Consider the following 13,647-nt stretch of genomic DNA (forward strand, 5'->3'; position numbering starts at 1 on the left):
TGTTACTCAGGGTCCTAGTGGGCCCGGTCCTGGTGGTTTTGTCTCAGGAAGCACAAAGGTTTTCAGAGATTCCTTATTCTCTCATAGCGAGTTTAGAGCACAAAGTACATGTGAGAGAGATAAATTCACTTTCTATGGAATTTAAATCAAAGCTCTCGTGGGAGTTTGAGAAGTTCATTAAAATGACATGTCCAAAAGGAACATAATTTCAGCCCGGAAGCTGCTGATCTATGAGACAGTTATCTTGTAACAGGCACAGACTTAGAGGGTGGTGACTGGGGAAAATCATCTTGATGTGAGGGGGGGGGGGTGTTCAAATGCAACCCATGGCCATACGATTACAGTCTCGATCTTACTGTAGGAGGTCGGAGTTAGAGTGGATCAAGTTTTTTGTTTGACTATCTTTTGTGGTTGATCTTAAAAAATAGGCGTACTTGATTATGCTTGATGTAGTATCTATTTCCCCTTTTGCAAGGATAAGTGATACTCGCTTGATGTGGTTACATTCTCCATGAAACGGAACAGATCTTGAGAGTCGATCAAGTTGTTAAATTTTCGTGCTCAGGCTCAATCTTGAGAAACTTTCCATAAAAATTAATCTTTGAATAAGACATTTATCAATATTGCCCGGTAGATCCGAAGAATCGTATAGTAGATTTGTTAATGTTTCAATACAGGTTAAAAACGTCAATAAGATCAATAGGAATGAAACACACAAAGGGTACCGTGGATCACACTGTGATATGACCAGTATAACAGATTTCGGCAGTCTTCGTTTTAGAAATTGCGTTAGTAAATATTTCTAACACGATCGGATACGAGGACCCAACTCCATGTCATGAAAGGTCCAATACGTCTTCCTGTGCTACTGTAAGTATAACGCAATTGCATCATAAAGGAACTACTGTGTGCGTATGGTTCTCAGTGGGGCCCTCAGACGTCCTTGGCGTCTTCTTGTCGCAAAGAGTATTTCAAATAATTGTAAAGCACTTTCGTATTAACAACATATTTCTCACTAACGTACTGTTGAAGTTAAGCGATAGAATGTAACAAATCAGGCACAAGTGACCCCACCCTCGGTCACCCACTTTTAAAGTGTCACTGGTTTAGACATTAGGGCCTTTGAAATTTCTCTCAAGCGAAGATGTAGCTATCTCCACTTTATGCAAGAAACCTTTCAACATATTTCCCTTTGTTACGTTAGTTTAAAATATTCAATCAACATTTAATAATTACATAAGAAGCTGTATGTGGGAGGGGGCGCCGGGGGGTGTATTCTTCAAAATTAAAATATTCCTTAATAATCTCTCGCAGCGACATTAACAGCACAAGAGCACATGTCAGAACGTACAATATTAAATGCAAATCTTGTAATGAGGAGCAAGTCTACCAGTGGCGGAGCTAGGGGTATTGGTCAGGGGTGGGGGCGAGAATGTTCTGTAGGGGCACTTTCGACACTATCTAAGCGGAGCGCCACCACAGCTTGGCGCGGAGCGTACAGAAAATGTTTGAGTAAAGATACTCCCTAGATCGCCGGAAATGACCCTTTCTGGGCCTTGCTAATTTGCAGAAAAACGAAGAATAAATACATGTTAGAGCATTTTGTCAGAAAATTTCACCAAAAATATGTGACAAATGTCAATAGGTAGATGAGAGCGCAATAAAAAAGTCAATAATCGCGAATAAGTAAAAAGCTGTAAAGGGCGCCAGCAGTCTATTTGAGTCCGTCAGGGGGGGAATCAGCCCCCCCCCCCCCTGACTGTATGGACGCTCCGCCACTGAAGTCTACATATCATTTAATCGCTGCATCAGAGGAATAACAGGTAGAAAATAAATGTGGTACTGCGCTTTGGAAAAAAAAACTAGTGAGTGGTTTATTTGACGACAGTCGAGTTAGACTGTTCTGATGACTTCGACGAATCCGGAATCGAGCAATAGACGTACGTAACATTCATGTACCACCTAGTCCGCGAACAAACGCTTGAATGGTCTGAAGTAGTTTCTTTCATAGGGTTGTACTTGTTTACCGTATTTCCTGACAAAATGGCAGTAAGTCGAATTTTATTCAATAATTAAATGTTTAAAAAAATGTGTTGAAGTATTTTGAAAAATCGAAAAGGTTGTGCATGTCTTTTGTAAGCTTGTCCTAGTCCTAACCTACACGACATCTCTCGTGTTACTACATCTGTCTGTTGTAGTATATCATAAGTGTAATACTCATAGGTAGGGGTTTTGCGATATGTGTAAGTCATTAAAGTCATAGTTTACCACATGGTTTGAGGGCTTTCGTTTTAATTAATCATTTATGATTTTTGCTAGTAGGTCTTACTCCCTTAAGCTTCTATGATTTCAATGCAATTTACCGGTAAAGCCTAGGCCATGTGCTAGGCTACAAACTACATAGGCCTAGTACCTATGTCATGTGTATTTACCCCAACTCTTCGCTCAGAGTCTACTAGTATTACTTATAACTTGTGGTAGATTAGGAAGCGAAGCCTATTATAGACGCAAATCAGTTTTCATACAGTGTAGGCCTAGGCTACTGCATGTATGTTGTAAGGATAATGTGTAATGGGCAAGCCTACATCTAGTTTTACTGCTGAGTGTTGGATGGTTTGGAGCTTCAGTTTGTGGAGAGTACCTTTTTCTTAAAAATAATGGAAATATCTGAGCTAAATTTTCCATATTAACCTTGGCATTATTCAGTGAATGCAAATTTAAAACTTTCATTCCAAGGCCATATGCAGTAAATAGAGTACAAGTCAAGACCATGGTAAACCATTAGGCTAGAATATTGAAAAGATTTATTTTGAATTTGGCGATAATCATACTAGCAGATACAGTAGCAGTCATGGCACTTTGTTTCAGGCTGCACTATGAATGTAAGTAAAAGTAGTTCATAAAGTAAATAATTGGCAAAATGTGATTATTATTTTCCTCTATCTGCCTGACAAATACTAGCCACAACATTAACTTTGGTATTAAATTACACCCTCCGGTCCCTCCATAACCTGCACCATCACAGGCCTAGCTTATACATTTAATGTCAGGGGAATACAGTAAAAAGGCCTTATGGGTGCCCAAGCAACAATCCTAGATCCTATCTTGATTTCTCTATAGCAGCAACAAGGTGAAAAGAAGAAGAAGGAGAGTATTCTTGACCTGTCCAGGTTTATTGACAAATCTATTAGAGTCAAGTTCCAAGGTGGAAGAGAAGGTAAGCCTGTATTTCAAATTAGTGATGGGAACCGACCAGGACCACAAAATTTGCTTATAAATTTTGATCGGTCCTGGTACATTTCATTAAGCCTAGAGCTGTAGAAATAAATGTATACTGTGTAAATAACTTATCTGGTAACACATCACAAAATGCAATTCAAAATGGGCAACTTGCTATACAAGAGCAAAGATGTATGTATAGCAGTTGTTGTACACAGAAACCATGGTAGTTTTATGAAACAAAAATTAGGGTTTTGAAAAGACATTTGTGCTATGAGCAAATAATTAGAACACCAAAATATTCCCTGGTGTGTCATTTGAAATATATATTCAAGGTCAGCATTAGAAGTCATTGCAACAATGCACAAAAATTCATTCAATGCTGTAAAACCTGTTCACTGATAAACTAGGCATTGTGTACAGTTTAGACAACCACTTAACTAGGTCACAGTTTATCAAGTTGAGGCCATCAATATTAAACAAGGACTAGGAAATCCCATACTTTTCAAACAGCAGACATTGACACTACATGGCTGTGTAAAGCATAAACAGCAGTACATTAAATGTCATCAGGATCATATAGTTATATTATATATGTCATATTTAAACCATCATATTGAACTTAAAATTTGCCGTACTGTGTGTCAGTCCTGTTGAGAGCTTATAACATAAATAATGTATTGCATGTTAGCCCCCCCCCCCCCCCCGGATGTATTCTAGACAGTAACAAATTGATGACAAAACTGACTAAAATGGGAATTCAGACAAAATCCTGTCTTCAACAGAGAAAGCCTGAGCGTGCCATATTCGGGAGTATCTTGAAGTGCAAAATGTATAAAATTGCTCACCCTAGCTTAAACCATGGTTGGGTTGAGTGCATGTGGACTCTTCTTTGGGGGTCCATGTCCATTACTGTACCAGGACCTTGTTACTTGTTGCTACACCACTGATTCCAGTCACAACATTCGATTGAGCCTCTGCTTGCAACACTGCTTTGATCATTTTTGTGCAGAACATTGAATTTGAGTCAGAAAAAATTGAAACTAATGCTGTTTTTGTTGTTTCTTTCAGTATCTGGAGTTCTTAAAGGCTATGATCCTCTCCTTAATTTAGTATTGGATGGAGCCACAGAATATCTCAGAGGTACCAGCATTGTTTTTTCTTGTGAAGTTCGTTTTATATATTTGTCTATTTTCTATCATTTGAAAAGTTACACAGCTAAAGGTAATACAGTATACATCAGTTTAGAAAACGTCTTCTTTCAACCAGGACTTATCATTTATGAGTGTCCTTACTCCCTCTCAGGGAATATCTCATCCCGTATCACATCAAATGCTATACAATATACTCAAATTGCAATACAAGGACAAACAACAAGCATCACTCTTTTTGAACAAATGAACAACATTATTTTAAGAGCTGAAATTCAGAGCCTTCGAAACTGCCACCAAACACTTGAAAACTAAATTATGCCCTGCCTCTATGCTTCTCGCCTTCTCCTGCCCAGATTGTAGTATACAGCAGCAGAGGAGAAACTAGAGAATAGTACATAGAGTGATAGCAACTCTTCAACTATGCTTGCATGCCTTGGATTTGACCTGTCAGTTATGACAATAGCAATATATTACCTCAAACTGACAAATGTTAACAATTGTCATAGATAAGTCATTGTTAGAGAAAGGAATTGGTTAGTGATTTGCACTTAGCATTAACTTATTAGGGGAATTTTTTTTTTTATGTATTTTCTTTCTTGAAACTTGCACTCGTTTATTTTGTTTTTTCAGATCCAGATGATCCATTTAAAATCACAGACGACACAAGAGAACTTGGATTGACAGTTTGCAGAGGAACATCTGTAGTCCTTATCTGTCCTTCCGATAACATGGAACCCATCGCAAATCCTTTCCTCCAACAGGATGGTTGATTTCATCAATTGATCGGGATGGAAAACTAGTTTTAGTTGTCAAACTTTCCCAAGGAGAACAGGAGGGAAATAAGTCCTACAAGGAACTTTGCTTTGATTTATTACCAACAGGATGTTTATAAGCCTTTTGCTTAATATCTTGTGTTCAAAGGAGAAGTTGACTTGTCAAATGTGTTCATATCAAAGCCTGGGATCAACTCAGATAAGAGTTGTATTTGATGTATCCATTTATAGAAGCTTAGTTTTTGACGGGAGACGTAGAAGAACAGTCGAGTTAGAGGGATAATAGTAACTTTGCAGAGTAAATCTGTCTTCACCTAAGAACTTCAGAGAAATTCACTGAGACTTTCAGTTACTGGATGAAAATTTGTTCTTTGATAGAGTTTGAAACATTCCTGATGATATTCCTTGCCAGGTTTCACTTGTTTCATTAGTTAAGTAGATTTTGTCATTGTGTTGTCATAAATAACATTGTGTGTAGTGAATGAAATATCCCCCTATTTTCAATCTACTTTATCCTGTCCACATGCCATATACCCAAATCCCCCCCCCCCCCCCATCCTCCAACCCAAAACCCACAGAATGCAGATGGTATAATATAATTTAATTGTATTATATTCTTTTTAATTCATAGTGTTTTCTAAAAACTAACAACAAACTATGTCAAATTGAGTTTGAAGTGTCCTATATTGCAGAACCTACAGTAACTTGAAAGAAAATCTACCAAAGATTCTTTAAAATGTGGATTTGTTGCTGCAAACCTGAAAATTGTCCTGTGCCCTTTAGAGAAAAAGGAAGGCAATATTTTAAGGAAATATCACTGAAAATCCAAGGTGGACATTGCAATATTATATTGTTAAAGCATTCATGGCGACTAAACATGATAAAACAGTGTAGCAGAGTACTTCCATGTCATTGAACATTTGTAGTCAAATCTTGAAGCCGAACAAAGAATCTGAAATGTGCTGTATAACAACCAAATCATTTGCTGGGTAAAGTTTGAAGGATTTTTGTTTCGGTTGTCTCTCTAACAACTAGGTCTGCGATTTTATTTTCCAATAAAACGTAACAAAATAATAAAGAAAGGCCTTATAGGTATACTGACCGGTAGATGTGTAACTTATGTGAATAGAGCATCAACTTTAAGTCAGTAAAACTCAATCAACAAGTCGATCATAGGCCTACAACTATTTTAGTTTCATCCAGGTTTTCATTTCTAATGTACATGGGGGGTACTAATTTATCATTTTACCTACATTTATTTTTTTAAAGTTACAGTACAATCTGAATTTCATGTAAACAGCTATTAGTGCACCGGACCTCCAAAGCCGATTATGGACGTCCAAAGAAATTTGGTCATCTCGGATGATCAGACGGCTGTAAAAAATTTGCCCTGATTTTTCTCTTTGGTTTGTAGACTTATAACAACGAAGAAAGACGAGATTCACATCATGTCTCAAGTTGCTTTTCTATTGGTTTACACAGTATGTACATTGATATGAAGCAAAAAGAAGCTAAATACAAACAAGAAATATAAACAAAAGTGCCTAATGAAATTGTTGTTATTGGTAAAAGAGAAAAGTTAAAGACTATTAGTGTTATTCAGGTGCACAAGATGGAAATGTTTAGCTGTAATTGAAATAAAAGGAATCCCATTGCCCCATTTTGACTAACATTTAATGGACTGTATTATTATTTAGTTACTTGATAAATAGATACTCCTTTGAATTGCATAGGTCTCAATGGATCTCCACTACAGTTAATCTTCCCTTGTCTTACATGGATTTTGGAACTGTATAAGAGGTATTACAAATATTAAATCCAGAACAATTTCATCCCAATTGTATGTTTTCTTGATGGATTACTTCCACTGCATATAACACCTTCAAAAGTACATTTGGAGGGAACTTTTATAAGAATACAGTTTTACAAGAAAGCAATGCAACCTTGGAACACATCTTTTTCCAAAGATTTATAGAATCCATTTTTAAGTCTTATATTACTCTTACACAAAACCAACTCAAATTAATTGAACATACCCTTAAGAGAAAAAATACTGCAAGTGGAAAAAGCTTTACCCTAAAAGTTAGAAAGAGTATCAACAATGAATTCATCATCAGTATTCCAATTTCTGTAACCGATGTTGGTGAAAATGTTAAATTTCTAATCCAAAGGGTGTTTATTTTGTTAAGTACAATTCAAGAAAGATTTTTCTTGTTTTATCTTACCCACTAATGGCTTTCCCTTTCCTACACCTCTAGTATACTCCTGCAATGGTAATATTAACCTGCTGCTACTTTCATGCTGAGCAGCCACATCTATACAAATAAGAAAATCAAACTGACTTGTAACTTACATAACACTTCAAACAAAGGAGCTGTTTGTCTTCATTAATATCACATATCAATGATTCTATATGTTGGCACATGTTTTATCATTTGCACTTCATCATTTGCATTTCAAGAATGTTTACAGAGCGTAGTTTTTAGAAATGTGACTTCCAGGACTTTGTCTCCTTACATACGATGACCAGTGCCCACTAGTATTCACTATTTTGGCAGAGTGGGCAAGTGCCTAGCAGCCTTCAAGGTCCAGTTGCATCCATGAACACTTTCAGACAAGACAGACCAACTTTAGTTTACTTTCTGGTAGTGTCTGCACTCCTTTGGGATAACATATGGTGCCTTAAGGCTCCTAAGGGTGTTAGTCAAACACAGAAAATGATGCCACCCAATCTTGCAATGATGCAACCCAATGATGCAAAGTAAATCTGATACAACAATGAACTAAGTACTTGTAAATCAGTTACTAAACGAAAGCCGTAGCAGAATTATTGTTTAGGGGGAAGAGAATGCTGTAGTATGACCAGGGATCATCAGACACCTGACCCATGTAAATCTAATACAGACCTGTATTCATAACCTGATCCAAGATGGGCAAGTAAGGCACAAACATCATACATTATAACTTGGCAGAGTCCTCTGCAAACTATGTATAAAGATTTAGCAAAAGCTGGTGAGGCACTTTCAAATGAAAAGGCTCTGGGCCACCCTGTGTTTTACGGAATGTGAACATTTCAATATTGGAAGTGATCCCCTCAGTTTTGGACTTATTGAGACAAAGATCAAAACTTAACAGATTTCATTCCTTCTTATAGCAGATAAATTTTGTGTCACATTATGAGAAAGAAACTAGGCAGTCAAACCCCGATACTTACTGATTAAGGTGAGGGTTTTACGAGCACCGATAAGTTGTCTCCTATAAATGCACTTTCCGAACTACTTAAAGGATGGAGTTCCCCAAACTAATCCAAACCTTGCCACTGGAGTGTACACTACACAAGCAATAATGGATGAGAGAAATAGTGCAGCTAATCACTACACAAAAAAGGGTACACTAATGTAATAGGAAAACACACACACAGTTACTGTACCCATCAAGCAATTGATACCTGTATAAAGTACATGACCTATTAAAGAAATAACAGTCCAAAACTGAAATTCAAAAGATACTCTTAAAGAACCTCTCCAACTCACTGGAATGGAAAACCTTCAGTCAAAGTGAATGACCAAGGAAATTCACGTTGGTGGCAAAATCACCTTTGAAAATGCTTGTGGACTGCCAAAAGAAGATTTCGAGGGACGAGGCAGTGATGAAAAGAGACGGGTAAGATAGGAGTGAAGTAAATATGAAGAATCTTACATTTTGGGTTGAGTGATGTCGCAAGTCGTTCTTCAAATTTCCATCTGGAGGAAAAGTATGTTTGAACTGACTTAAGCCAGTCCAAGGAAGCAGAAAAATTACTTATCACCAATTTTTTGTAAGCTACAAAGATAAGAGAGATAATGTGGATAAGAAATATAATTCGAGGAGTACAGTATACTGTTTAGATTTGCTAAACAGTAATTAAAGCCTAAAAATATATCACAGAGCATTTTATATTTAGTAAACTCTGAGAATCTTTCGAGCCTCGATATTGTCACACCAAGTCCACATCAGGGCATTAAGTGGATATTTGATCTAGTCTTACAGTCAATATTCAAGGACTCGTCTCTCTCTCTCAACACTACCACCCAGGCTCCAGCAATACTTGTGACACATTCCTGCCTCTGTTGATATTCATCACACTTGGCAAACACTGAAAAATGAAATTGTTGGGCTCCTGCTGCCTCTTTCACTACTGAAACTGTCATTAAACTCTATCCATGATATAATGCTTCATATATGATTAAGTTTCAGTAAAAATTTCATTTAGCTCACACATGATATCTTTCTTTCTGCTTTTAGTTCGCTCTGTGAGATGTACCTCATTCTTGGATACATTATCTTCTTTCAAAGGTAACACCACTAAAGTTCATCCTTCTTTTCTGTTGTCTTCTTCTTCTTCTTTTTAGTTTTCTTCTTCTTACTTTTCTCTGCCTCCTCTTTCTTCTTTTCCTCCGCCTCCTCTGCGCCGACGATGTGAGCTTTGTTGTCCACCTTCCTTCCTGATCCCCTGCCGTAGTAGATTTGTTGGTCGATAGTTACGTCTTTACATCTGTCTTGATCTATTAAGAAGTTCTTGATGTCAAATGCCCAGCTACCGTCGTCTATGTGGAAGAGAAGTCGGTCATCTCCGACAACGTATCTGAATCGAAAAAGGAGACGAGCAAATTAAGTGTTATTCAAAAATAATCATCTTCCCATATTTGGTTACTCTCCCAAGGTCATTTTTGAAAACTCAACATACATACACATGTCAACCAATCGAACAAAAACTGACTTTGTGACTGATTCTCCTGTAATGATTGTTGAAACATGAGAAATTATGGATATTTAGTTTAGATAATTACTATTAATGAAAGATGGGTGTAGATTTAGTAAATCAACAATGAATCTAGATTTATGTATTCAAGAATGATCCAAAATTACTTTTCCTGTGGAAAAGTAAGGCCCCAATTCACAGGGCCCATGTCTATCCACAGCCGACATATTTTTCATGCATGGTGTTTTTCTAAATATTTGACGTTTTGTTAATTTTGCTCAGTCCATTTTTTCACACACATTTTACATTTGCCTCATTATCATATGAGGGGGGTTCAAATTAAGAGAGCAAAACAATGTAAAATACTCACACAATCATGTCCTATTACAAATAACTCAGCATTTGAATCCCTATACCCCAACCCGGCCCTCCAATTTTTGGCAGACATATCTACAAACAGGGAAGCTGATTGGGTTTCAAAATGCAGACACCTTAAGTTTTTCCATTAATCAAAATCTATTAATAGGAAATCAATTTTAATGTTACCTGGATTCATTTCATGCACATGGTTATATTTATGATTGTAAATACAGCTATTTTAAGACAAGTTTACTTCCCGCAATTTACTATTTTAAGTGAATAATATGTAAAAAATTTAACTTGGATTCGACAGGATGTTTTGCCTAGACAGTTTGCCAATGTATATGTGTTACCATGGTGTAGTACTATTCAATTATCCAAATACATGTCGTTGCCAAGTGATCTCATCCTATGAAATAGTTATTGTCTAATGGCCATATTGTGATCCAAAATATGGCTAGAATAGCAATTTAATTTGAAAAGCAAATAATGGAATCACTACTTTTCCTTCCTGCACTGAACTACATGCATTCCACAATCAACAATGACATATCAATACCTATCCTATTGATCTTTTTAGTCTCATTTTCAAAATGATAATCGCTGCCATTTGAAGAAGAATCATGCTATAGAAATCTAAATTGTGTTGAAAATTCAAAGAACAGAGAGGAAATGTGTATCACCTTACAAGACAAAAATCAACAAGAAGATTATGGTAGAAAAGTTAAAGACTTTTGAAGATGATGACGGCTCAGCTTATATTTACTCATAGCTGAAACTTTACTTAATAAACTATTGGTGAGATGGAGGGCAGATGGGGGTTTTTGCCATCATCAGCAGCTGCATCTTATTGTGAAGGTTACTGATGATGATGACTCAGTTTCTTTGACTTTGAAACTTTAATAAAACTTGGGAAGTCTTGAGTTGAGAGACTTTGACTAATTAGTTTAAATCTTTTGTCACCAATCAATTTAAGAGTGGTAAAAAACTGGTAACGAACACATAATAAAAATTCAGTCTGACATATAGAAAAGGTTTCCATATCTTCAATGCATGGTCAGAGTGAAAGACCTGTTCGAGCCGTGCAAGCCGTGAATTCAACTTGACTACTTAGCTAATATATGTACACTGTGTTATTAGTGTCAAATACTACAGTCATAGCATTGCAAAATACTCACCTCTAAATGATTCTTTGATCAGAAACCCTGTAGCCCTACATTACCACAATGAAAACATACTGTACCCTATATAGACAATTACCTTTTGAAGTTAAAATTGGCATTGAAAAGTTGCTCTTGCCATCTGGACGATATTTTTTCCGTCTCCTCTTTTGTAGGATTTCCAGATAGTGATACAAACATCATGATAGGTTGACCTCTCTTGGTCATCTTCATCATAGCCTCTGGGTCCTTTGTATTCAATTTTGATAAATCTATTTTAGGCTTTGGTTTGTCGTATGGCGAAAGGTCATCGGGATCAGGCTCTTCGTCATCATTTTCCTGTCAAGAAAACAAATTCAACTTTGCAAATTTGCTTCTCATACAAAATGAACAGAAAATTATAAAACTTCATTGCTATTAACACTCATAAAAGCAATCTCTTCATCAATCTAAGTGATTACAGAGCCGGAAAAATATTGTCCTGTAGAGGTCGGAGGATTTTTATACTTGGGAGAAGAGGTGGTGGATGGGTAGGGCAGGGGTTAATCTTGATCACATCACCACTTCCTGGTTTGTTCACTAAATAACAAAGTGGCAGTTACATCATAATTGACTCGCTGTAGGAAAGCTTATTTGATTCAAAAACATGTTAAAAACGTCAGCTATTGTACTATAAAACACTGAATAAGAAATTTAAAGTTAGAAACCCATTTTTACCCAAGCAGCCAGCTAGTATTGAATGTGAACACAAGGACAACACATGACTATTTTGACAGACCTGTACTATCCTTAAAGGCATTGAAGACTCACCCCAAACCATTTGCAGCTATCTGAAAAAGTTAACTTTCTGTTGCTTGCAAGTGATGTTTTGTTCGTGTCGCTACAAAATGCAGACAGTACAGTAATGAAACGTGATACCTTGTTATCTTTAGCTGGACCTGAGATGTCCATCGCCGTATTGTTTGTACACTGTGCTGTGGGTTTTGACCGCAGCTGTATGTACTGACTGTACACTACTGTCTAATAACGGAGGGTAGCAAGCTGTGTGTGTGTATTTTCTGGGATCGATGGTGGTGTCTAACACTTCTGTTACATCTCATTCGAAACTAGGTCAGATTACCGGCTCAGACGTTTCTTTTTTGCGCGAGTCTTCACACCCTTTAACTCGTAATTTATAGTACGGTTTATGAAACATTTACAAGACTAAAAACGAGGGCATTTGAAATTGAATTTACCAACCTCCCATTGCTGGTATAGTCTTTCCATGTCTGCGTCACTATAGTCTCTGATATCCTTCTTCTTCCATTTCTCACTAGCTGGGACTTCCTCGTCTGTGTTGGGGTCTTCAGCACATAACACTGACGTAAGGCAGAAACCTAGTGTTACCGCAGTTAATACTAGAATAATATTTCGCAACTGCAACACTCTTGCCATTTCGTTGTTTAGTCTGTTTCGAGATGCGACGCTATAATTGGAAATTTCCAGCGATCCTCAAGTTTCTTTAAGTAAGGAGAATGGGCTGTTTGCGTATAGTTTGTAAACTGTCGAGGTATTTTGATCGGTTCTGCGACTATTTGGTTTCTTTCAACTTATACACAGCGTATTGCTGCACCTACGTAATTTTCACGCTGAACGACACACATGTAAAATGTAGTCTGCTACGAGAATTTGTATCCGGAAGTGACCCTGACATGACTGCGTGTGTTGTGATTGGTCCATTCTTTTACTCTACGTGTCAAATGTAGATAAAAGGTTTCAATCACTCACGAAAGAAACGCATAGGTGCTTGCCCGATTCATCACCCTGTTCATATGAATTGTCTTGGAATTTAGCTTAGGGCAGTTTGATGTTATAATACACCTTAACCAGGGACACGTTAGGGAGTTGCCCTGACACAACAAGGAACCATTGTGTTGGAATGTACCTGGTACACCATGGTGGAAGATCTGTACACCGACGATCTTACGGTCAATAGTGCAGCGACCCAAACGTAATGTTTACATCTCTGTTAGAACTAATGGTGATACAAATTACCAAACTTTCTTCTTTGATGATATTCATCACCCCTCCTCCCCTTCCCGGGGTAGTCACTAAATAACTTTCACAACTTTTGTTTTTCATGTGGGAGTGGTGCCATCACAGACGCGTCAACTCAACACCAGTAAACATTGCTTTGGCTCCTGCACCCCAACCCACATTCTCCCTTCCCATATCTCAAAGATGAGTCGGGAGTCCTGCAG

General features: G+C 37.3%; 2 protein-coding genes across 3 annotated transcripts; one reads left to right on the plus strand and one right to left on the minus strand.

Annotated features, from left to right (window-relative positions):
- Positions 1-1,890: 1,890 nt before the first annotated feature.
- Positions 1,891-6,686, plus strand: LOC139966775 (U6 snRNA-associated Sm-like protein LSm7). 2 transcript variants are annotated; one of them, XM_071970124.1, is made up of 4 exons: positions 1,891-2,049; positions 3,121-3,217; positions 4,291-4,362; positions 5,004-6,686. In XM_071970124.1, the coding sequence occupies exons 1-4, from the start codon at positions 1,954-1,956 to the stop codon at positions 5,141-5,143; spliced, it is 405 nt and encodes a 134-aa protein (XP_071826225.1). In that variant the 5' UTR covers positions 1,891-1,953; the 3' UTR covers positions 5,144-6,686. The 2 variants fall into 2 exon arrangements, with proteins under 2 accessions (XP_071826225.1, XP_071826226.1); XM_071970125.1 differs by having other exon boundaries at positions 1,898-2,049; positions 3,124-3,217.
- On the minus strand, positions 6,600-13,075 carry LOC139966773 (LDLR chaperone boca-like). Its single transcript, XM_071970123.1, has 3 exons — positions 12,647-13,075; positions 11,508-11,746; positions 6,600-9,770 (listed from the first exon to the last, which is right to left on the minus strand). Exons 1-3 carry the CDS (start codon positions 12,839-12,841, stop codon positions 9,491-9,493), a joined length of 714 nt encoding a protein of 237 aa, XP_071826224.1. The 5' UTR covers positions 12,842-13,075; the 3' UTR covers positions 6,600-9,490.
- Positions 13,076-13,647: the final 572 nt, after the last annotated feature.

Source organism: Apostichopus japonicus, chromosome 4, assembly GCF_037975245.1.
Source record: "Apostichopus japonicus isolate 1M-3 chromosome 4, ASM3797524v1, whole genome shotgun sequence".
In the NCBI taxonomy this organism is placed as follows: Eukaryota; Metazoa; Echinodermata; class Holothuroidea; order Aspidochirotida; family Stichopodidae; genus Apostichopus; species Apostichopus japonicus.

Coding starts and splice junctions, on each gene's coding strand:
- LOC139966775 (XM_071970124.1), top strand. CDS start 1,954: ATGTACCACCTAGTCCGCGAACAAACGCTTGAATGGTCTGAAGTAGTT. Junction 2,050..3,120: donor TATTTCCTGACAAAATGGCA/GTAAGTCGAATT, acceptor ATTTCTCTATAG/CAGCAACAAGGTGAAAAGAA. Junction 4,363..5,003: donor AGCCACAGAATATCTCAGAG/GTACCAGCATTG, acceptor TTGTTTTTTCAG/ATCCAGATGATCCATTTAAA.
- LOC139966773 (XM_071970123.1), bottom strand. CDS start 12,841: ATGGCAAGAGTGTTGCAGTTGCGAAATATTATTCTAGTATTAACTGCG. Junction 11,747..12,646: donor GACTATACCAGCAATGGGAG/GTTGGTAAATTC, acceptor TTTTCTTGACAG/GAAAATGATGACGAAGAGCC. Junction 9,771..11,507: donor GCCAATTTTAACTTCAAAAG/GTAATTGTCTAT, acceptor TTTTCGATTCAG/ATACGTTGTCGGAGATGACC.